This window comes from Myxine glutinosa, chromosome 11 (assembly GCF_964187855.1).
Source record: "Myxine glutinosa chromosome 11, kmMyxGlut1.1, whole genome shotgun sequence".
Lineage (NCBI taxonomy): Eukaryota > Metazoa > Chordata > Myxini > Myxiniformes > Myxinidae > Myxine > Myxine glutinosa.
In genome coordinates, this window is record NC_136271.1 from 125,006,981 (window position 1) to 125,033,381 (window position 26,401).

A 26,401-nucleotide genomic window follows, 5' to 3' on the forward strand; every position below is an offset into this window, starting at 1 on the left:
CGAATATGGCTATTTGAGTATGCTATTTCTGAGCTGCCCTGTTCGCCTCATTTACTTTCTTAATTTTCTGCTGTTCATTTCGTTCTGTTACATCTTGATCTGGTTTTTTTGTAGCTCCTCAACGAGCCTGGACTTTGTATTAAAAAAATAATAATTCAATACGTCAAAAATAAATCAGGTGCTGGCTTAACGGTTAGGGTGCCGGCTTGGGATCCTAGGATCCTGGGTTCGAATCCCGATCGATCGCTGAATTAACGCCAGGGGGGTTGACTCGGCCTGTCGTCCTTCCGAGGTCGGCAAATTGAGTACCAGCTTGCTGGGATGAATGATCCCGGTGTGTACCCCGACTTAGAATAGGTGCACCGTATCCCTGCGCATCGTAAGAGGCGACCAAGGGTTGGCGTCAGGAAGGGCATCCGGCCATAAAAAAAACATTGCCTCAAACAGGGAACCATGAGCTCATGGGGCCCGCAAGGCTAACTCCCGCTCTAGCGGGGAAAAATGGCCTTACAACGATCATTCATTTTTCATTCAACAAATGCTGGTGTGTCCCATCTGAGCATTTAGCTCCTGTTGCTGAGATTCAAATCCCACGTGGTGTTGATTTGTCCATTGGTGGCCTCGCTCATTCCCGAAGGGACCCGAAAGGCTGTTGCAATATGTATGGGTGTGTTATTGAGTGTGCGAGTGAATCCGCCCACAGATCTACTTTCGTTGTCATATCTAATGCAATCTATATGCCCTGATAATACTCTAGAAGGTTTTATTTTTTATGATAATGAAATTGGAACAGTGTCTAATTTAACCATAACCGGTAAAGAATGCACACTTTCTGTCTGGCATCTGTGGCCACAACAAATTGTGATTCAACATAAATTTTGCAGTATTTCTCTCGGGCTTTGCGATGCACGTCAGACCATTGGCTCGACTAGCACGCTTGGACAGCCTTCATCACATTTCGAGCTATCTTGTTGAACCCGTGGTCCAAAGTGTACTGTGCAAGGTCTACGGGCTCGGCTGGCACTCCCTGGCGACCGTAGGCCCAGTTTGACAAAGTTTTCTAATTTAACCATAACTTCTTTGTCTAATTTAATCACAAGTTGTGTCCAAATAACAGCTGTTCACCACCATCTCGTCTTCCCCCACCCAAAACCTTGATCTCTTCTGCCCCCGTTAATTCGCCCCAGATCCACTTTTTTTTGAAATCCCGACTTCTTTCTTTCCTGGAAGTTCCAGCAGTGTCCATGTCTTTTATACCATTCACCCCCCCCCCCCCACCCCCCCACCTTCCCATGCCTCCTCTCCCCAAGCCCTCTCCCTCCCATGGATCTTCCGTTGTCCCTGTTCTCTGCTGTTATACTTGTGTGTTTCCCTCTCTCTCTCCCCATCTTGTCTCCCGCTCCCTTTATTGTATGTTTTGTGTGTCCGTTTTTTATTTTGTGATCGATGTTAGCTCTTACACGAGCCTCGATCTTGTATACAAAAAAATAATAATAAAAAATATAATTAGCCATGCCCATTCCTGAGGGTGTGTTTGTCCTCACCTAGATATACTATAATCTACTGTTCACACAAAGGCATTTAAAAATGATCACACAGACGCAGTGTTCTGCAGCAATAAAATAGGGTTAAACATTTTGCATTAAAATACAAATGCTGAATTATAAAAACGTTTTTTAAAAATCAATTGTATCATGTGAAGTGTGGTGGTGTCTGTCCATGAAGTTCTGCATTCATAGATTCGGGTGTCTCCCGTTTGCGGTTTGAAAAGTGTTTGAAAAGCTCAACTTTCACTTTTGGAGATGACGGGAGAACACGCGTGAGCAATGTTGACTTCAAAATTATTTTCGCAAGCAGGATTTTTAAACAAATCCAACCTCCGCCACCTGATGTTGCACCACCATGGAGAGTATAGGTAGCTCAGGGCTTTCGCCCTGAGTGAAACCAAGAGTGCAACACAATTAACCTTCTAAAGAGTCCATTAAATAATTGAAATTGAAAGATTATAATTAAACTTGTCCCGTCACTGAGGACAGATACTTTTCCCAGTAATCTATAAGGGGTCGCACACAGTGAGTTGCTGAAAACGTAATACTACATTGTTTACTTCGGTGAATGAAGTTCACCGAGGAACCTAGTATGCTAAGCCGGCCGGAGTGGTGACCCGTCCATGAATGTAACTCGTGCCTAAGAAACCAGAACTGATGCTCTGTATTTAGAGCATGATGCATGATTGAAAAAAATTAATGAATAAAGTTGTATGAAAGACTATATTGAAAAAGTGTTTGTCCAGAATAGTGAAATAGATAGTGGTAAATTTAAATTTACCATTTGAGTTTTGTCATCAGATTTTCAACAAAACTTTATTATGATAATATGGAGAAGACAAATTACTAATTTTGTAAAAAGGTAAAAAGGTTAAAGGTCATCATCACCTAAAATCAATTTCATCCAATTGAACTGAAATTTCAATTTACCATTTTTGTTTTGTCATCAAATTTTCAACAAAGCTTTATTATGAGAATATGGAAAAGACGAATTAATAATTTGGTCAAAAGGTCAGCGTCACATAAAATCATCAATTTTCATCCGATTGGTCTGAAACTTTAAGAATTTGCATATTGGGTCACTGAATTGGTTCACCAATCAAAAGCTACCAGCCGATTGTTTTTCTCGATAGAAGGGTCAAAGGTCAGGGTTGCTTAAAATCACCAATTTTCACCCGATTGATCTGAAATTTAAAGAATTTGCATATCGGGTCATGGAATTGATTCACTAATAAAAAGGTAGGGATTTTTTTTTTTAGATTAAAAGGTCAAAGGTCAAGATTGCATAAAATCGTCAATTTTCGTCCAATTGACCTGAAATTTTAAGAATTTTCATATTTTTTCACAGAATTAGTTCACCAATCAAAAGCTAGAAGCTGATTTTTTTTTTGATCTAAAGGTCAAAGCTGCGTAAAATCATAAATTTTCATTTTATATTTTAAAAACTGTTTTCTTCATTTTGAGTATACGGAAGAAGAAGACACCTGAATACAAACTGACGCGGACGGGCTTTGCATTTTCACATTCTTTCTAGTTTAACTTGATTTCCCTGCAATGGATTAACAGGTTTTTTTATTAAATAAAAAGATTCATATCACCCTTTATGTCAAGTTGAAATTTATTTGTTAAAATTGGATTGTTTTTCCATCAAAACTGCAGTTCATAAGAACCAAATTCATTACAAAGAGTGTTCTTTATAACGTCACTCCACTGTATTAGAATGGAGATTGTTGATGAACGTTTGGGTTCTCCTCTTATTAAACCTACCTGTGTGCTCTTTTTTTACGCATCAGTGACTTGTGTTTGACATCTTTCACCTCCCTTTCCCTGGAAGCTTCATGTACGGGGAGCTTACGGACAAGGACACCATCGACAGGGTTAAACAAGCATTTGAGAGCTGCGAAAGCAACTCAATCGAGATTCTGATGTACAAGAAGAACAGTGAGTTCACTGTTGTTACCTTTTTTGCACCAATTTCAATATGGCATTCCCTCTTGCTCTTTTGTGAGATATTTGTCCTTTGTATGGATTGCAGTATTACCATTAACTTTATCTTTGTGATGTACAACTATCGGGGAAGCCTATTTATGGTGGTTATACCCCCCCCCCCCCCCCCCCCAACGAAGCCTGGTGTTGGCTTAGCGGTTAGGGTGCCGGCTTGGGATCCGAGGATCCTGGGTTTGAATCCTGGTCGATCGCTGAATTAACACCAGGGTGGTTGAATCAGCCTGTCATCCTTCCGAGGTCGGCAAATTGAGTACCAGCTCACTGGTGATTCCCTGTGTGTCGCAAGAGGCGACTAACAGGGTTGGCGGCAGGAAGAGCATTCGGCTGTAAAACATTGCTTCAAAAAGGGGACTACGGTGCCCGAAAAAGGCCAACCCCTGCTCTGCGGGGAAAAATGGCCAACCCCTGCTCTGCGGGGAAAAATGGCCGCCAAAGGTGGTTATTGTAACCCCCAACGCAAGTCGGGGGCCAAATCTTTCCCATTCTACCCTATTGCCCAGATTCGTCAGGGCAGCGCAGTCACGGTCAGAGAGCCGATCAGTCCCTATGGACCGGCTCTCTTTCTCTGTCTCTGATTTCGCGAAGGACTTCGTTGGTATACCATCCTAAATGTGGGGGATATCTGGGTCGCTCCTGGGAGATTTATCGTCTCTCTCTGTGCCACGGGATTGTTCGAGAGAACTGTCTGGGGCTATGCAACAACAACAACAACTTTGTGATGTGCCGGTCAACATGCTGAAACAAAAAGGTTGTTCTTTGCAGTAACATACATGGCATTTGTTGCGACGGTTCATCAAGAAAGTATTAGTCGATTTCACTTGCAAGAGGAAATGAAAGTTCGAGTTTCTGTTGAGTGTTTCGAGTGAGTGCAGCTTGGCATTTCCACGAGAGTGTCGCAAAACTGAGTGAGGTGTTTCTCTGCCAGGTTTTTTCTTTTTCGTATACAAGATCGAGACTCATGAAAGAGCTAACATTAATCACACATTGTAAGGTTTCCAAAGTAACTTGCATCATCCTTCTTTCTTTTTATTGTCGGAGGCCTTTACTTGAACCTTAGAATTATGAAAAAATACATTGATATTAATTTAATAATGTTAAAATTTTTGTATACAATGTTGAGTTCTAGACCATAGAATGGATCAGGAAGTAACACAACAAAAAGAACAGCAGAAAAAGAGGGGGGAACGGGGAACACACCAATGGCAGAGATGAGAGATAAAATTGAGAGAGACTTGGAGAATAAAGGATGTGGGGAAGTATGAGGGCTAGGGTAGGACATCTTGGATGTTTGGAGAGCAGGGCAGGATGCCAGAATGGTATCAAATTCTCAACATATGTCTGGACTCTAGAGAGATGGTCCTGATCTCATGTCTGACTTTGAGGGCCTCCATCCATTGTTGGGGAAAGTCGAAGCACCATATCCTAAGTAGAGTGATCTGGTAAAAATTGATGATCTGAGATTAGGCCGCTGGAGAATGAGGTGTGTGTGTGTGTGTGTGTGTGTGTGTGTGTGTGTGTGTGTGTGTGTGTGTGTGTGTGTGTGTGTGTGTGTGTGTGTGTGTGTGTGTGTGTGTGTGTGTGTGTGTGTGTGTGTGTGTGTGTGTGTGTGTGTGTGTGTGTTGTGATTTTGACTGATTCTTATGCACCACTATATGATGTTAAAGAGTGTCTGTGCTGCCGAGGCAGTTTCCTGGCAATAGTTATTCTGGGTGTTTTGCCATCCCTCTCCCAGCAGAAGTTAGGGAAGGAATTTGTCATTAGTTCAGGGTGCCAGAATCAGCTCGTCTATTCTACACAAAGATCCCACACACCGTGGGATCATTAACGTCCACCAACTAAAGCGGGCAGACGGGACGCTAATTTAACGTCCATCCCAGGGACGGCACACACACATTGATGAATCACCTGCCTGTGAAACACCGGGATGACAGTTTTTATCTGGGCTGAGATTCACACCCAGGCTGGACAATTTAGAGGCTTGGGTGCATACCTCGAGGCCACCTTGTCAACCATAGGCTATACATTGTCGCGTCTACGGGGTCCGCTAATGTGCCCCCGTAAACGTCGGGTCAAACCCGATGATGCCGACCGGTATGATCTCCTGGGGGAAGCGGTTACTTTATAAAACCAATCCCGGCAGTTCAAGTGACACTAGGGCATACAGGACGAGGAAGACGACACGTGTTTGTCTGCTATATAGTCAATAATGTTTTATTTACAACCAAGAACGCTGGATAGGATGAAAGAATGACCGGTAAGTTGAGGAGACCACGGGGGACAAACGTTGGGACTTCCTTTGGGGCGAAGGGAGCACAATTCAACAATGGATTCAAAAAAAGGGAAATAATTCGAAATACAAATGGGAAGCAAATTGCAGTAAAGGCAAACCCACTAAGGTGCCACACGCACACACAACAATTCAACCCCCTTTTTTATAAGCAGTGTACTAGTTGGTTGGAAAAAAAACCCGGAGACATGTAGGGAAGTCGATGGTAGATGAGCCCTGGACAAGGTGAACGGGAGGATCAGTGGGAAGAACAGTATGTACTCGGGACGTTCTCTCAGCTCGGGATTACTGCAGGGTTTGCACCACAGGTTAAACAAGAAAGAGCAATCAGAGATTGCAAACCCTCGCCAGGATGTATTTTCAGTGGTGTTTAAGGCTTTTGTGTTAAAACAAATATGGCGGCCGAACCACGTGACCGATGATGTCATCGTTTTTTTTTCCTCCACCAGTTTATGCCGACATGGCACTGAAGAAATTACATCTTGATTGGATGAAGTTTTGTACTTGTCGAATTATGACGTCATAATGGAGAGACCTATGACATCATCAATAACATATTTTATTCCCCATGGAGAGTTCTTTACAATGAGCCATGTCTCAATTTTTTCTATTCAGCACTTTCGGAGATATCGAGGTGCAAAGTTTTCTGGTTTTTCCAAGATGGCGGCCGAACCACGTGAGCTATGATGTCATAATTGTCATTAAAAATTCTACAGGTGGGTTTAAACCTATCGTGAAAATTTCCTGTCAATCGGACCAACGGTTGCCAAGAAAATCATAATGATTCTGTGCGGACAAACAAACAAACAAATGAAAAATCGGTCAGAGCTCTTTCACGAGCCTCGATCTTGTATACAAAAAAAAGAAGAAAAAAAAAGACAGAGGACTTGCCGGAATGCACTTTTTTATCGGCCATTTTGGACAAATATGGTGGCCGAACCACATGACTGATGACGTCATCATTTGTTTTCTAAACTAATTTATTCCTTGATGATGCTCAAGAAATTTCATCTTTATCGGATGAAGTTTGTACTTGTCAAATTATGACGTCATGATGGAGGCACCTATGACATCATCATTAACATATTTTATTCCCCATGGAGAGTTCTTTACAATGAGCCATGTCTCAATTTTTTCTATTTAGCACTTTCGGAGATATAGAGGTGCAAGGTTTTTCCGTTTTTCCAAGATGGCGACCGAACCACGTGACCGATGACGTCATTATTTTTTTTTCCTCCACCAGTTTATGCCGACACAGCACTCAAGAAATTGCATCTTGATTGGATGAAGTTTTGTACTTGTCGAATTATGACGTCATAATGGAGGCACCTGTGACATCATCAATAACATATTTTATTCCCCATGGAGAGTTCTTTACAATGAGCCATGTCTCAATTTTTTCTATTCAGCACTTTCGGAGATATCGAGGTGCAAAGTTTTTCGGTTTTTCCAAGATGGCGGCCGAACCATGTGACCGATGACGTCATTATCATTTTTTTTTCTCCACCACTTTATGCCAACATGGCAGTCAAGAAATTGCATCTTGATTAGATGAAGTTCTGTACTTGTCGAATTATCAAATTATGACGTCATAATGGAGGCTTTGGGCCGAGAGAGTTAAAAATTGGGCACAGTCTATTCCAGGGCAAGACAAATATGTGTGTAAAGTTTGGCGATTCTATGTGCAACGGTGTAGACGTAGTACTGCGCACAAACAGACAAACAAACAAACAAACAGACAGACAGACAGACAGACAAACAGACAAACTACCGATCACCATACTTGCCGGAATCTTTCCGGCAAGTAACAAACGGACTCAAATGCAATACCTTCTCCTCAGGCGAGGGTAATTACAGGAAAACCTTTACAGGATAGAGTGCGCGCTACTGTGTCATGCTAGACAACCTTTAATCCAACAGCCCCTGATAGTCCGGAACTTTCACTCTTCTGACGTTCCAAAACCGGGCGCACTCCATCACTCGTCTCTCTCTCTCCTTGCCTCACCCCCTCCCTCACCCGAATCTCGCCCCGTCCGTGTCCATCGCTCATTGGCTGAAGCTCCCCGCCCTGGCCAACCAGCAGAGCTCATGCTGGGGAGGTGGCCGACCCCTGTATCCCAGCACTCCATTGGCTTAAGCCCGCCGTCCATGGCCATTATAGTACCAGGATGACCCCGTGTTCAGGCAACACACCACCATTAGCCACAGTGTTTTTTTTTTTTTTACCCATCTCTTTTTGTCTCCCGTCACACCGTGGAGCGAAAGGGGGACTATGGTTTTCCCCTCCGTCCGTGTGTCCATCCGTCCGTCCGTGTGTGTGTGCGTGCGTGCGGGCGTGCGTGTGTGCGTAATCGAAGGACCGCATTCGAATTTGGTGTGTGGGTGCAACCCTCGTCAAAGTCCAAGATGGCCAAGATGATGATGGCCAAAAATCCAAGATGGCCGCCGCCATGTATGTCTGATGCCATGTACGTCTGAACCTTGTGAGCGGAATATCTTGAAAAATAAGCGAAGTACCAACTTCTAATCTTGTGTGTGGGTGTATCTAGGCATAAGGAAGAACCCTATTGAAAATTGGGTCGCCACGTCAAAATCCAAGATGGCCGCCTCCATGTATGTCTGAACCTTGTGAGCGAAATATCATATCATAGCATGTTTTCTGCGTCTTCCACTTTGTCAACTCACAGCACTTCCCCGACGGGGGACCTAGGCGTAACGCTTGTTTAGCTTGCAATGGGCCTACCAAAGGGGAAACACGATAAAAACAACTTATCCAATCCCTTTCCCTTGCTTTTTACTGACAAATAAGCATTCCCCCTTCCAGAAAAGCACATTTACGAAGCATATTTGCACCTCTATATTTCTCACTTAATATATCGAGATGCAACTGGCTCGAACAAATGGCATTTCCTAACTACACATTCTAAATCGCCATTTTAAATCCGATTGACTTGAAAATTGAACAGCTTTTGCACATTGAGTCACTAAATTGGGAAACCAACTATTTTTGAGCGCAAAAGGTCAAATGTCAACTCAAGGTCAAATTGCCAAAATCATCAATTTTCATCTGAAAAACCATGAATTTTCAACCGATTGACTTGGTAATTGAACAGCATTTACACAGTTCCTCACTGAATTGGGAAACAAACTATGTTTGAGGTCAAAAGGTCAAAGGTCAACTCAAGGTCAAACTTCCAAAATCATAAATTTTCATCTGAAAAACCGTCAATTTTCATCCGATTTAATTGAAAATTGAACAGCATTTGCACATTGAGTCACTGAATTCGGAAACCAACTATTTTTGAGGTCAAAATGTGAAAGGTCAACTCAAGGTCAAACTTCCAAAATCATCAATTTTCATATGAAAACCCATCAATTTTCATCCAATTGACTTGAAAATTTAACCGCATTTGCATAGCGCCTCACTGAATTGGGAAACCGTCTATTTTTTTAGGTCAAAAGGTCAAAGGTCAGCTCAGGGTGAAACTTCTAAAATCGTCACTTTTCATCCTATTAACCCGAGCTTTGATCAAGATCGTCAATTTTAATCTGAATGAAATGGACAATTTGATGGATCAATGGCATCCTTGTGGGAGGGGGGTGGGGGTGGGGATGGGGTGGATTTTGCAAGTAGCGTGTCTGCATGACGTCTTTTTGTTTGTTTGTTTGTGAACAAAATATCTCAAAAAGTTGTGGACGGATTCGGACGAAATTTGGCAGAGATGTAGCAAATGTGACAAGGACAAAATGATTAGATTTTGGTGAGGATCCGGATTCGGATCCGGCTACGATAATTTTTAAAGTAATTCTTCACCATTGGGAGATAGGGCCAAAAACGATACATAGCATGGTATCTCAAAACGTTTTGGACGGATTTGGACGAAACTTTGTGGACAGGTTATGTGTGTGACAAGGAAAAATCGATTAGATTTTGGTGAAGATCTGAATATGAATTTTAATATGAGAATTATTTAATTGCTTAAGTGATTCTTGCCCATTGAGAGATAGGGCTAAAACCAACATATAGCAGGATATCTCAAAAGGTTATGAACGGATTTGGACGAAACTTGTTGGACTCGTTGTGTGTGTGACAAGGAAGAATCGATTCGATTTTGGTGAAGATTCGGAGCTGGATCCGACTAGTAGAATTTTTAAAGTGATTCTTCACCATTGAGTGATATTGCCAACCAGGTGAAGGTATACGCTCTCGTGAGTGCCGTTCTAGTTACTCTCGCCAGAGGAGAGGGTATTGCATTTGAGTCCTTTTGTTTGTTTGTCCGCACAGAATACATAAAATTTTCTGTGCAACCGTTGGTCCGATTGACAGGAAATTTTTCACCATAGGTGCAACTCCACCTGTATAATTTTTTTAATGATAATTATGACGTCATAAGTCACGTCGTTGTGGCCACCATCTTGGAAAAACCGAAAACATTTGCATCTCTATATCTCCGAAAGTGCTGAATATAATAAATTGAGACATGGCTCATTGTAAAGAACTCTCCATGGGGAATAACATCTGCTAATGATGATGCCATGGGTGCCTCCATTATGACGTCATAATTCGACAAGTACAAAACTTCATCGATCAAGATGAAATGTCTTGAGCATCATCTCGGGATAAATTGGTGGAGAAAAAAAATAAACGACGTCATCGGTCACGTGTGTGGGCCGCCATATTTGTTTTACTACAAAGCCTTCAAAACCACTGAAAACACTTCCTGGCTAGGGTCTGCAATCTCTGATTGCTCTTTCTTGTTTTTGTATGTTTTTGTTTGTTTAATCACTTGTGTGTGTGCTTTTGCCCATTTTTGTTTGTATGTTTGTTTGTTTGCATGGTTTTTGCATGTTTTTGTTTGTAAGTTTTTCTTTGTGTTGTTTCTGTATTTTTTTTGTTTCAGCATTTGTGTGTTGGCTTAGCGGTCAGGGTGCCGGCTTGGGATCCGAGGATCCTGGGTTCGAATCCCGGTCGATCGCTGAATTAACGCCAGGGGGGTTGACTCAGCCTGTCATCCTTCCGAGGTCAGCAAATTGAGTACCAGCTTGCTGGGATGAATGATCACGGTGTGTACCCCAGTTTAGAATAGGCACACCGTATCCCTGCGCATCGTAAGAGCATGACCAAGGGTTGGCGTCAGGAAGGGCATCCGGCCATAAAAACATTGCCTCAAACAGGGCACCATGGTTGTCATGGGGCCCGCAAGGCTAACCCCCGCTCTAGCGGGGAAAATGGCCTTAAAACGATCATTCATTCATTCATATTAATTTGTGTGTGTATTAGCATGATTTTGTTTGTATGTGTGTGTGGTTTTTGTATGTTTTTTTTTGTTTCATCGCTTGCGTGTTTTTTGCATGTTTTTGTTTGCATGTTTTTGTTTGTATGTTTGTGTAGTTTTTGGATGTTTTTTTTGTTCCATCGCATGTGTATTTTTTGCATGTTTTTGTTTATATGTTTTTTTGTTTGTGTTTCTTTTTGTATGTTTATTTGTTTAATTATTCATGTTATTTTGCATGTTTTTGTTTGTATGTTTATTTCTTTGTGTGGTTATTGTATGTTTTTGTCTGTTTCATCGTTTGTGTATGTTTTTGCATGTTTGTTTGTTTGTATGTATGTTTGTCTGTTTGTGTGATTTCTGTATTTTTTTTTGTTTCATCATTATGTGTGTTTTAGCATGATTTTGTTTGTACGTGTGTTTTGTTTTTGTGTTTTTTTTGTTCCATCGCATGTGTGTGTTTTTGCATGTTTTTGTTTATATGTTTTTTGTTTGTGTTTCTTTTGTATGTTTATTTGTTTAATCATTCGTGTTATTTTGCATGTTTTTATTTGTATGTTTATTTATTTGTGTGGTTATTGTATGTTTTTGTCTGTTTCATCGTTTGTGTATGTTTTTGCATGTTCTTGCATGTTTTTGTTTGTATGTATTTATGTTGTTTGTTTGTGTGGTTTCTGTATGTTTTTGTTTGTTTCATTGTTTGTGTGGTTTTTGCATGTTTTTGTTTGTATGTTTGTGTTTTTTTTTTTTGCTTGTTTGTGGTTATATGCTTGTGTGTTTGTGTGTTTTTTATGTTTATTTGTTTAATCGTTTGTGTGGTTTTTTATGTTTTTGTTTGTTTCATCGTTTGTGTGTTTGACTTCTATGCACTTCTTTTGCGATGCTTAATGGAAAGCAAATAATCAGATAACAGTGTAAACAGGACTCCTCAGTAAGTTGAACAGCGTTGTGTTCATGACAAGGGATGGTGAGGGAGGGATAACAAGGCCGTCCAGGTTGTCCTTCCAAGGGAAACCACAAGAGCCAACTGTAAAAGTCGTTATCGTTCAGACGGAAAACAAACCCTTGTTTAATGTATTTAACGTATTTATCTTGTATTTGCCAAAAAGTGAATTTTGGATTCATTGCTAACATGTGAATGTCTTCCCTCTTGCATTTCCTAGCCGGAGGAAATCCAGTTTTGGACATTAACCCGTAACTCCATTGCTCGGCCATTTAACCCCCCTACTAACAATGTACAAAGGACAGGTAGAATCGAACCTAATAAATAAATAAATAAATAAATAAATAAATAAATAATCAAACCATTTATTCCAATGACAAAAATTCAATGGGATCATTGATCACAGCACATCGTTCATGAATAAAGTTAATTTCGCAAGCTGAACCTCATAATCATTTAACATCTGTGTATTTGCAATAACCGAAATTAATCGTTAATTTTGGTTACTCTAGGCACCAGTGAATTACGATGCAACATGGAGAGACGAGATACAGGATGTGGCACAAAATGAAGGATGAGCCGACTGCCAAAACACCCGTTTCACCAGCTTGGCAATTATTGCTTCCTTTTTAGCTGCTTCTTTGTGCATGGGCTCATCTGGAGAATTGTGGCCAAGCCAGCGTGGCTTCGCAACAGCAGCACAAATTACATTCCTCATTCACAACTTGCTTCTTGCAAAAACTTGCAAAAACAAAAACAAAAAATTCACAACTTGCAAAAAAGGGGACCGAAAAACAACAACTACCACGGTTCCCGAAAAAGGCCAACCCCCGCTTGCGGGGAAAAATGGCCTCTAAAGGTGGTTTTTATTCACAACTTGCTTGGGATACGCCAGGTCCCTCAATAGACCGTTGAACAGGATGGGTGATCTCACGCTCAAGTCAAACTGTTGTGAAGTCATTCACATGCTAACAGTGAAGGAATTTGAAGCACTTTCATTTGCTTCCTCCATTCACAAAAGTGAAGTTCTCCCTGGTCCAAAGAGAAGCTCCAAGTTCTCTCAGCAACACACATCATGGTGGCCATAGGGCGAAAAATACACCTCCTTTACGGTGCTGGATGCCCGTGTCCCCAGTCATCACATTGAGCCATTGACAGACAGTGGCATACGGGTAAAATGGCAGGTTTCCCCCTTTTCGTTGTCTCATTCTCGTGCCTACGTCAAGGTCTGGTCTGGAAAGGACCCCTGACTACCCAAAGCTTTGCCAGGCTAATTATTTCCCCATCAGGACATGAAATATGATGTCAGACAGCCTGCATATTTGCTCAATGAATGGAATCAACAGAACATTGACTGAGGTATTCTAACCGCTGTGAGAAGGAAGGACAAGCTGATGTTTTGGACAGTATTCCTTTGTTGGAGTAAAAGTGGGGAAAGGATAGGGGTGAGGGTTGCCATTGGGTGAGTTGCGTACGTCAGAGTGGTGTAAAGATAATATATCAATGTCAAACTTGTGTTCCATCAAAAGGTACAAGATATGTGACCAGAAAAGTTTGATATTGCTACATCAGGTAGCAAGAATGAAGCAGTTGATGAAATCCAAGCCTGAAGCCTTAAGAGAAAAGGGGAGGGTTGGGGGTGGTGAAGGCAGTGATGGATCTTAATCTGTAGAAGCCTGAAGGGAGAGACCTGGGTGGGGGATATATATTTTACAGGAAGGAGGCAAAGCACTTCCAAGTGCGAATGTGGCATAACATATCCTAAACATTGCAAGGTGCCAAAACGTTTTTATTAGTAAGGGTGGTTTCGCATCATTTTTTATGGTTATCGTTACTTGGTGGATAAATGCGCTATAAATTTGGCAGGAATCTTCCTTAGGGTATATACCTAAATAATAGCCGGGGAGCCCTCTTGAAATTTACCCATAATTCCATAAAAACACTAATATCCAAGATGGCTGCCATATTCAATATATTTGCCTGAATATTCACACCAAAAGCAGTTTTTGCGTTTTTAAATTGCATATGAACACCCATATTTGTGAGAAATTATCACAATGATTCAAAACGAAAACTCATATCCGCCATCTGGAATTCAAAATGGCCGCCAATATCGTCAATTTCTGAACGTTTTTCTGCTTGCGACTGCTTCGGTTTTCTGACAATTTTTCAGGAAATGTTACTTAAACTCATTGCATATCTTTCATATTGAAATCCAAGTCAGACAGAAATGCTGGTCATTGAAAATCTCAATCTTACTATAATTCACCAAATGTCTGTCCGTCTGTCCGTCCGTCTGTTCCCAGGTACCGCAAAAACGGCTGAACCGATTTCAGGTGGGTAATCCTGGGACCCCCTGGAGTAAAATAGGCTATATTGTTTTTCCAAATTTTTTCCAATTTTCTACCTTTTCAAATTCCCCAATTTTTCCAATTTTCCAGTTTTTTCCAAACACGATGGAATAATATTTACTGATATGAACAGTGATGTGGCTTTTGTTGAAATTCTACAAATACTGTTTAGATTTTGATGATTTGCGTGTGATATGATTTAACGGATGTTTATATAAATCGTTTAAAATAAAAAAAGCCTTCAATTTGTGATATTTTGCCTTTGCATTTGGGCCTCCCTATTGAAGCCCCGCCCATAGGGAGGGTACCCTTGCTAGTTTACAAAACATGGCTGTCTGGTGTCTTTCACAGATGTGTAAAATTTCAGTTCATCAGTATATTCTAAGCATTACATTTGCACTTGCAATGTGGGGAACATTTGAGATTTTCCAATTGTGTTCAATAGGGCCATTTCCACTGCACAAACTTCGCTATTGCAAACAAAGGCTGGTCAAATGCGGTTACTGGGATTTTCCCAGGGTTGAGATACTCAGTAGTTTAACTCTGGATATCCAAGCAATGCTTGACCATTGTAGGGGTCACAGCCTTAATATAATAGAAGAAGAAGGGCACTAGGATCTGGAGGATCTTTCATGGCAGGTTTTAACGAAGCATGATATGCGGTCCATGCGATAGCATTTTCACTTGTAAGTTCATCCTTGTTTATTCGCTCCAATGCATATTCAACCCAATTATTTTCCTAATCTCTTGCCTTATTTAAGTGGGGTTGCAGTGGTTTTATGTTACACGCAGGTACATCAACAGCAATGTTGGTCAGAACTACTGCTGGAACAGAGGCATAACTGTCAGCAAGAGAGTGGTTTTTTTTTTACTTCCAAAGGGTGGTATCATTACCAGTTGGTCTACTTCCATCAGGTTATGCTTGAATTGGAAACTGAAAAAAATCGGATTCCAGTTCCATGAAAAGAAACCTGAGAAGTTGTTGAGCTGGGATCTTGGTTTAAGTTGTCTACCACAGCAACTGTGACGAGCCTTTTCAGAGAAAAGCAGGGCATACGACACAATATTTTTCAAAGCGTTCACGGACAGAGGTAGCAAGAAAGTGTTCAACCTCCAAAACGCTGTCGTATGAAACACTGATACCTAGTTGATACATTTGCTGAATGAGCTTTTTGCTTCTGGTTGCAGCATTAATATTGATGTCGGTGTAGACAGGTATGGGAGGTTCACGCTCTAGTGTGTACTTCATTTTTAAGCGGAATCAGATGCTCTTTTCTTGATGTTCAACAGAATACACTCACCAATGTTGAGGCAAGCCTGAGATTCATGTCCATCTTGATCTTTCAGGTTTGGACCTTTTAAGATCATGGAGACTGGGGACTTGAGACTTAAAGGCAGTGATTCTCCTTGACATTGTTGAGGAAGAGCTGCCAGAAAATTTGAAGCCTTTATGTTTGAAGATGTCTTTTCTTATCATCTCAGCAGCTTTAGACAATATAAGAAGATCTTCAGGGAATTCTCACTTCTTGAGTGCTTCCTTCAACACATTTATCAGTCCTTTAAAAATGAGAACAGTGTTTTCCCATTGTTCTGGTCATTTGCCTCTGGAAAGTGTTCCAACAAACGATCCTTAAGCCTGATCTTGTTTTCTGGATTTCAAGGTCCTCCAGATGATTTGGAAAGAGCGAGTGAACCTCAGACAGCTTGAAGAGTAGAGTTCCTGACTCAACAGCTTTTTCAATGTAAATTGTTAGCTTCTCAAATGCTTAACTCCATATTTTTACCCTCGCCTGAGCAGAGGGTATTGTATTTGAGTCCGTTTGTTGGTCTGTCTGTTTATTTGTTTGTCCACATAGAATAAATATGATTTTCTCTGCAACCGTTGGTCCGATTGATAGGGAATTTTCGCCATAGATGCAACTCCAGCTGTATAATTGTTTTAATGATAATTATGACGTCATAGGTCACGTGGCATGGGCGCCATCTTGGAAAAACCGAAAAACTTTGCAACTCTATATTTCCGAAAGCGCTGAATAGAAAAAATTGAGACATGGCTCATTGTAAAGAACTCTCCATGGGGAATAAAATATGTTAATGAAGATGTCGTAGGTGCCTTCAATATGACGTCGTAATTCGACAAGTACAAAGCTTCATCCGATCAAGATGAAATTAATTGAACATCATCTGGGGATAAATTGGTGGAGAAAAAAAATGATGACGTCATTGGTCACGTGGTTCTGCCGCCATCTTGGAAAAACCGAAAAAAATTGCACCTCCATATCTACGAAAGCGCTGCATAGAAAAAATTGAGACATGGCTCATTGTAAAGCACTCTCCATGTGGAATAACATATGTTAATGATGGTGTCATAGGTGCCTCCATTATGATGTCATAATTCAACAAATACAAAACATCCAATCAAGATGAAATTTGTTGAACATCATCTTGGGATAAATTGGTGTGGAATTTTTTAAATGATGACGTAATCTGTCACGTGGTTCGGCCGCCATATTTGTTTCAACACAAAAGCCTTAAAAACAACTAAAAACACGTCCTGGTGAGGGTCTGCAATCTCTGATTGCTCTTTCTTGGTTGCCATTGGAGTTGGATGGGCAATGGTTAGACTTTGTAATAAGACTGAATGGATCACGATTTCTAAGCTTGACCTGGCATTCAAGAGAATACTTTGCCTTCATTGCAATCAGGTCACCCCCAACAATTATTGAAAGAAGCTGAGTGTCTTGCAGTTCTGTGATCATTGCTCGCAGATTGGTGTCAGAATCAAAATAGAAACCTGATGAAGGTCATTGTTTTCAGGTCCTTTCTCACATTAGAAACACTTTTTAATATCTAATGCGTTGCACTTCAGGGGCCTTTTTCTTTCAGAATCATCTGTGTTCTGTTGGCTCTTCCATTTTGCCTTCAGAAGATTAGAATTGTTAAAATTTAAGTGGCAGATTTAGGCCAAGATGCACCATATCCTACTAAATATGCTGCACTTTGATCACTTCCAAAACAAAGCTTAGCTGGAAGGGAATCTATGTTTCGGAACTGTTCTGCATTTGCCAAGAATGGTGTGTAAGCAGATGTCTGGTCAACACTTGTTCCCGGTGCCCGCATTGGACATTTCAGAGGCTCAGAGGTGTCTTGCTGGCAAATGATGTATCTACTCCAGTCTAGAATCCATGCTGCATTGTTACAAACTGACAGTGATTTCAACAAGTCCCTTGAGCCAGGTCTCAAGTCGAGTCTCAAGTTACCATAGTATTACTTCATTGTTAAACCTGTGTGAAGCCCCCAAAGGGGAGAAAATCAGATGAATATTGATGTTATAAAAGGGAAAATACATTTCAATAGCCGTTTTGAATGTATGTGGTCAGGTGTGATGTGGGGAGGGGGAGAGTGGTGGTGAGTGGAGAGGAGGGGGAGAGCGTTGGTTCTTGCAAAACATTTTCTTGGCCTGAGGTGATGTGGTCGACCCACCAAGCCCGTACAATGGTTGGCAACCTATGCCAAACTGTCATAGGTTGGCAACCATTGTGTTGGCTTGATGGGTCACAAGGTCTCTTTCTGTGTTGAAGGTCCCTTGACAGGTAAGTCCTCTATTATATAATGCGGACCGGGTGTCTGTTTGTGGGTTTGTTTGTCTCTCGTTTACGGCGGCCGCTTTCTGCATTGCATTTGAAAAGCTCCGCATGCAGGCAAAACTCAATATTCAACCTGAAGGAGAGCATGATACCAAACGAGATGCATTTTAAACATATAATTACAACATGGAATAGGTCTATTTAACAGTGCATGAAAGATACGTCCTGGGGATTATCACAAAGTTGAACAAACCATGTCAGTGTTGCTAATAACAGTAACCTACAGTCACGTGAAAAAGTAAGTACACCCCATGTAAAGTTTTGACTTTTTCAACATATTTCTACATACAGCTATTTGATCTTCATTTCAACAATATTGATAGATAAAGGTGATATAATAAAACAAATATCATGAAACATTTACATTTTGTAGTCCATTGTATAATTTAAATAAACATAAATGCAAATTTCACATGTGGAAAAAGTAAGTACACTCTTGGCTCTAATAGGTGGTATTGCCCCCTTTGGCAGAAACAACCTCAAGTAGGTGTTTCTTATAACTATCTACCAGTCTCTGACATCGACTGGGAGAAATTTTTGCCCACTCCTCCATGCAGAATTCTTTCAGCTGTGCGATGTTTGAGGGGTTTCTTGCATGCACAGCTCGTTTCACATCCCCCCACAACATCTCGATGGGATTTAGATCCGGACTTTGACTTGGCCATTCCAGAACCCTCCATTTCTTTCTTTTCAGCCATTCCTTGGTGGATTTACTGGTATGTTTAGGGTCATTGTCATGTTGTAAGGTCCACCTTCTGTTGAGCTTCAACTTCCGACAGATGGCCTCACATTATCCTTAAGCACCCTCTGGTACAATGAAGAATTCATAGTGGATTCTATGATGGTGAGCTGCCCAGGCCCTGATGCAGCAAAGCTGCCCCAAACCATAATATTTCCACCACCATGCTTTACAGTTGGTATCAGGTTCTTGTGGTCAAATGCTGTCTTTGGTTTTCGCCAACATGTCTTCTGCTACTGTGGCCAAATAGCTCTACCTTTGACTCATCTGTCCAGAGCACATTGTTCCAGAAGTGCTGGTCTTTGCCTCGGTGTTCATTGGCAAACGTTAGTCTTGCCCTGGTGTTCTTTCTGGACAGCAAAGGTTTCCTCCTGGCACACCTCTCATGTGGATAAAATTTGTGCAGCCTCTTTCTAATGGTAGACTCGTGCACTTTGACATCAACAGTGGCAAGAGCTACCTGTAGGTCCCGTGATGACATTCTGGGGTTCTTAGAGACTTATTCAAGCATCTTGCGGTCTGCTCTCGGGCTGAACTTGCTGAGGCGGCCTGGCCTGAACAAGTTGGCAGTTGTTTGGAATCTTCTCCACTTGTGGATGATCTTCCGGACAGTCGAATGATTGATTTCAAATTGTTTGGAGATCTTTTGAAATCCCTTCCCAGACTCGTAGGCATCTATAACCTTCTTTCTGAAGGCCTCAGAGAGCTCTTTTGATCTAGGCATGGTGATGCCGCACACTTCAACAACAAAGAGCAAACCAAACTAAATGTCTGAGGTTTAAATAAGACAGGATCCTCCAAGATCCTCTCTAACGATGTTCTAATCATTTGCACCTGAGCTGGTGCACCTGATTCTACTTTTATTTATTTGAAGTAGTGATAAATGTAGGGGTGTACTTACTTTTTCCACATGCGAAATTTTGCATTTATGTTTATTTAAATTATACAATGAACTACAAAATGTAAATGTTTCATGATATTCGTTATATTATATCACCTTTATCTATCAATATTGTTGAAATGAAGATCAAATAGCTGTATGTTGAAATATGTTGAAAAAGTCAAAACTTTACATGGGGTGTACTTAATTTTTCACATGACTGTATACTGAAAGTGTTTGAACAAAGGTTGCACTGCAAGGTGATCATTTGATTAAAGAAAAACCTCCATTTCACAATGTGACCTAAAAATAATGTCTAATAATTAATAATAGATTTCAAAGAGGTCCAAATTAAGCTTAAATTTAATATTCAGCGGACTTGATGCCATAATTTGTGAGAGTTAGAACGTGTGCTTTGCATCTCGGAGGTTGGCGTTTCATTCCCTAGCCAAGTCGTTAGTCATATCAAAGACTTATACAAGTGGTTGCTTCCTTGCTTGATGCTCAACATTTAAAAACGATAGAGCACAGACAAACTATCTTAGGTAGGCAAACATTGTGCAGGTGTGTTGGGCCGAAAAGTGTCTTTCTGTGTTAAAGTCCCTTGGAAGAGAAGTCATCTATTAATATTGATAACCGTGGTGTTTGTCCATGTGTTTGTCTGTCTCCTGTTTACGGCGACCACTTCTCGCACTGCTTTGAGAAACTGCTGATTGGTTATTTCACAATTTCATTCACATTTCTTGATGCAATATAGTCGGTCACTTCATTGTCCCTTTCAGTAATCTTCAAAATCAGCATGAAAATTTGCATCAAAGTAAATTTAATACAGATCTTCATGGAGTAACAATTTAAAATAGCTACATTTTGCCTTTTTTAGGCAAATCCAACCTCTGCCGCCCGATGTTGCACTTCTACATTGCGGTGGGTGGAATAAGTAGCTCAGAGCTTTGGCTCTGAGTGAAACCAAAGGTAAAACAATTACCGTTAACCTTTTTAAAGTCCATGAAATAACTTAAATTGATAGATTAATTTAAACTGTTCCTGCCAAAGAGGACGGGAACTCCTGCTTGCTTTTCCCATCACCGAGGATAGGTACTTTTGCTTGTGCGTGTGTGTGTATCTATATATATATATATAAATAGTAATATATATATTGTCCTGTCAGCCCGAACGGTTAACACCGCTGGGTGACGAATGGCCGTATCTTGTTTAATTCTGAGGCGCGTAGCCGAAATTATGGTGGTTGGTCCGTCGTGCGTGGGTGAAGGAACAAGGTACTTATCTGAATGGAGCTCACGGGGCTTATACTCGAACCCACAAACACCGAAACACGACAAATGAAATATGCCACAATAATAAGCTGATTGAAAGCCAAGTACGGCAAAATAAAGGTTGTGGTAAAATAAATCCTACGGTGAGATGTCTCCATCAGACACGAAAACACACAAGGGGAAAGGAAAGGTTAAATAAAAATAAATGTTTTAAGCCGGCCAGCACTCAGCTTTGCATCTCAATTGGCCTCTAGGAGCCTGGTGGTTGATGGAACTCCGAGTCCCCGCACGAGAAGCGCACAAGATGGTGCGTAGTCGCGCCCGTAGCAGCCGCTTGTGTGAGGTAAGCAGACAGGATAGCCCCCTTTGCCTTGCTCGTGACCTCCTCCGTCTCTGAAGAGCACCCCCGTCAACAACACCTCCTCCTCTGACTCTTAAAAAGTTCGCAAGCCTCCGACATGTCTCCTCACCAGCGCACCCGAGACAACATCGACCGCTTGAGACGAGAGCCAGAACGAGAGAGAGTGAGCGATTTTTCTTCACCCGTTTCGAACCTTCTTGCTCTCACGTCACGCCATCCAATCACCCGAGCTCTATTACATCACTCCATGTCCTCCCTCGGGGCGTGGTCTGCTGGTTACGATAGTTTCCACATCCCTCGTCACACTCTGGGGGTGTGGCTTTGTTACTTAGTCGGTTGGTGGGGTGGGGTTTACTTGTCGATTGTTATGTCCGGGTACTGTCGGCAATTGTTGTTGTTGTTGGTTAAAGACGTATGTTTTTATGGCCAGCTTGTTATAATTGTAAAACATAGGGAAAATTCACAGAAGGCAATCACATACTGGGAGAACGAGCCCTAGATCCTACCGAGATAACACACGTTCCATCCACCGTGTGAAGACATGTAAACGATCTTAAGCTCTCAGTTTTTTAGCCGCGTCGCAGACGCTGCTCATAGAGTGCCCTCTGCTGTTGTTGTTGTTGTTCTTCTTCTTCTTCTTCTTGTTCTTCTTGTTCTTGCAGAGAAGACAAAACCTCAAAGCTCCACCCATTCTGGGAGCCATAGCTCCACCCATTCTGGGAGAGCCTTCATATAAACAAATATCCACCATTTTATTAACTCGCATAGCTTTGAGGCCTGTTTTGTAGGCCCGTGGTGTCTTCCTCTCTCACACAGTTTTATTTCAAATCAAATTCGATATATCATTTCATTTTTCACAGTCGCTAACATAGTTTTAGACTCAGTTGAAAAAAAACGGGAAGAAAATCCGATGAAAGTTGCCCTTTATAGAACGAAATGAATTCTCAAAGGCCTGTAACTTCAAGTCCATTGAGATATTTTTTTTTTAAATCGCGGCATGGTCAGTCATACACCGCCCGAAATAAGAGACGGGAAAATGCCGAGATATATATATTTTGTTTAAATCGCAGCATGGTCAGTCATACACCGCCTGAAATAACAGACGGGAAAATGCCGAGATATATTAAAAATTCGTCCATTTGATGACAATCGTCACGATGAAATATTTAATTTATACGTCGTCACAATAATGTGGAGAGAGGAGCATAGCTTTGTTCACATGTCGCCACACACGGGAAATTGCCGAGATATATATATTTTAAATCGCGGCATGGTCAGTCATACACCGCCTGAAATAACAGACGGGAAAATGCCGAGATATATTAAAAATTCGTCGCCACACACGGGAAATTGCCGAGATATATTTTCACTTTGCACAAAAATAACATCAAGTAATCGAATCAATAGGAATGTCCTGTGCCTATAACATCGACATTATAGGCACAGCTGCATCTAGGCATTGTGTAACATCGACGTGGCTTTTGTTTTAATTAAAACTTTTTGTACTTGTTCTACTTAAATACATCGAGATTGGCTTGCTACTCTATTCGCACATGGTCTATGGTACCCTGCACACTTCTCCACTATGGTATTTCATCACCTACCCCCATAAACGTAACAATATATATATATATATATATATATATATATATATATATATATATATATATATATATATATATATATATATATATAGTGCTAATAGAAAGTCTACAACCCTTTCAAAATGTTCACCTTTTGTTACCTTATAGCTTCTAATTAAAATGCATTAAATCAGACTTTTTCCACCTTTATTTACACAACATAACCCACAACTTCCAAGTGAAAAACAAATTCTACAGATTTCAAGAATAATTAATGAAGAATACAAAACAATAATATCTTGGTTGGATAAGTGTCTGCACTCTGAGTTAATACTTGGTGGAAGCACCTTTGACAGCAATTACAGCTGTGAGTCTGTTGGGATAGGTCTCCACCAACCTCCACCAACTTTGGATAGGTCTCCACCAACTTTGCAAACTTGATGGGACAATATTTGCCCATTCTTCTGTACGAAACTGTTCAAGCTCAGTTAAGTTGCATGAGGAGTGTTGATAAACAGGAATATTCAAGTCATGCCACATGTTTGATTGGATTTAGGTTGGGGTTCTGACTGGGCCACTCAAGGACATTTATCTTTTTGTTCCTTATCCACTCCAGTGTTGCTTCAGCTGCGTTTTGGGTCGTTGTCATGCTGAAAGGTGAACTTGTCCCAATTTCAGCTTTCTTGCAGATGGCAGCAGGTTTTCCTCCTCGATGTTGCTGTATTTTGCTCCATCCATTTTTCCTTCTCTCCTGACAAGCTCCACTGTCCCTCCTGATGAGAAACATCACCATAAGATGTTGCTGCCACTAGCATGCTTCACAGTAGGGATGGTGTTCTTTGGGTGATGTGCTGTGTTGGGTTTGCACCAAATGTGACGTTTTGCATTTAGGCCTAAAGGTTCCGTCTTGGTTTTGTCAGACCGCAAAATGGCTTCAGAATCTCCTGAGTGGTTTTTTTTGCATACCTCAAATGGGACTCAAGTTGGGCTTTTTTGAGTAATGACTTCCTTCTTGCCACTATACCATACAGGCCAGACTTGTGGAATGCTTGTGATATAGTTGTCACATGCACACAATGACAAGTTTTTGCCAGAAAGGCCTGCAGCTCTTTCAAAGTTTCCATTGGCCTCATTGTGGCCTCTCTGATCAGTCTCCTCCTTGTTTGGTCATCCAGTTTGGAGGGGCAGCTTGATCTATGCAGGGTCTTGTTGGTGCCATATGCCTTCTACTTCTTAATGATCATCTTGACTGTTCCAAGGGATATTCAAGGCTTTTGAAATATTTTTATACCCATCCCATGATGTGTGCCTTTCCACAACTTTATCCCGGAGGTCTTTTGAAAGCTCCTTGGTGCTCATGGTTGAGTCTTTGCTGTGAACCCAGCGGAGGAAGCCTACAGGAACAGCTGATTTTATTCTGAAATCATCAGAATCACTATAATTTAACACAGGTGCAGGCCAATTAACTTGGTGTGTGGTTTTGACGGTGATTCGTTGCACCTGAGCTAATTTGCAATTGCTGTTATAAGGTGGGTGGACACTTATCCAACGAAGGTTTTCTTGTTTTGTGTTTTCAATTAATTTTCTGAAATTTGTAGAATTTCTTTTTCACCTGGAAGTTGTGCGTTACATTGTGTAAATAAAGGTGGAAAAAGTCTGATTTAATGCATTTTAATTCCAGGCTATAAGGCAACAAAAGGTGAAAATTTTGAAAGGGGGTGTATACTTTATATAGATACTGTATATGTGCAAATGCAAATTAAACTGCAAATTGCTTTTCAGCGAATGCCACGGGTGGAAACCCTTACACCATTTCCTCATTCTGTAATCTCTATATTTTCAACAGCATCATTCCAATCACAAATTAATTATATCGGATTAATATAGCATAATACAATGTTACAAACTTGCTCTCAACTTGTGCTGCTTTCCCACCAAATATCAGGCAATTTTGAGGTGAAAGATAGAATTGCCAATTATATTTTCTATTTCTCTTGAATAAAAAGAAAAAAAATAGAATCCATTATTGAAACCTCCCTAATTGCTAATTATCGACCAGCCTTGCTCACTGCATGTGTGCAGATGCAGGTACTGTACCCATTTAATCATCACCTTGATTGTGTGTTTATAACTGCCTGTTGGCTTGCAATAATGTTCGATTTCCTCAACATTGCAGAGTCCCATAGGTATTTATTGTAGTTATTGCATTCATGTTTCTGTGCTCCCACAGAGCATTGTGGGATCTCTCTGGTGCCAAGGTACATTTAGAGGTTGAATTCTATTTATGTCTCATTTTGCATTATATCGATGTACTATGGGCATCATTGGATTCTTAATTTAAACTGGAAGGGCAATATATAGGTAACTTTCAGCATGCATCCATCCTTTTCATAGTCGCATCTAATGGAAACTTATATTTCCTTATGGCTATAAATGGAATTCATTCCTGCAGAAAATGAAAATATTTTGATATCATTATCATACGTGCTAGCTTTTTACGATCCCATTAAAGTGTGAGCCATTTCTTTGCCAGTCGGATTGCCAGCTGGGTGGTTGTCGGTCCTTTGGCGTGCTGAGAGTGCGTTGAGGGTCATCACTAGATGGCGAATGGCATGAACCCTATGGCTGATTTTCAGGAATTGGTACCTTTTTCCCAAGCACATGGTGGCCTACTCTTTGCGAAAGACCCATGGAATCTTTAGTGCACACCAAATAATTATGTGGACAGACGGGTCCCCAGGTTTCTAATGTATACTTTGTCCGACTGGCAACGAATGTCGATAAACATACTTTGTGTTGTAACTTCCTGCCTTCAAAGCACCAATCTGACAAGTTTTAAGTCACGTCGAGAATCAAACCTAGACTAGACAGCTCTAAGGTAAGTGCATTCCATCTTCACCATCATGTTGAATGATACCCCAAATATGTTTCCTTATTTTGTGTGCAAGAGAACTGAACCTCTCGGACACATCTGCGTACATGCTGTGAAGACTTCTACATTATTAAATGGAAACTAAACTTGGACTTAAAAAGTAGAATTACGGCACTAAAATTAGTCATCATCTCTGTTTCACTTTACATCCATTATAATGGCAACAGATAACGAGAAAGCCAGTGCATGTCCATTTGTATTCAGATGGCTTCGTCTTCTTCTGTATGCTCAAAGTAACGAAAACAGTTTAAAGAAAATTTTTTTTTGTTTTTAAATGATTTAATGTAGCCTTGACATTTGAGCTTTAGATATGAAAAAATAATCAGCTCCTAGCTTTTGATTAGTGAACCAATTCAGTGTCCCAATATGCAAATTATTTAAATTTCAGGTCAATTGGGTGAAAATTGGTGATTTTAGGCAATCTTGACCTTTGACCTTTTGATCTAAAGCAACAATTTAGCTTTTGACTTGTAAACCAATTCAGTGACCCAATATGCAAATTCTTTAAACTATCAACGGTACCCGCCCTACGGGCGGGGCTTCAATTGGGAGGCGCAAGTGAAAAGGCTAAATATCA

At 40.9% G+C, this 26,401-nt stretch overlaps 1 protein-coding gene across 1 annotated transcript in view; it reads left to right on the forward strand.

Moving 5' to 3' along the window:
• KCNH1 (potassium voltage-gated channel subfamily H member 1) overlaps positions 1-26,401 on the forward strand; it is a 728,543-nt gene that overhangs the window by 92,469 nt on the left and 609,673 nt on the right. The window contains exon 3 of the mRNA XM_068131096.2: positions 3,382-3,488. Coding sequence (XP_067987197.1) covers positions 3,382-3,488 — 107 coding nt within the window. The remainder of the gene's footprint in view (positions 1-3,381; positions 3,489-26,401) is intronic.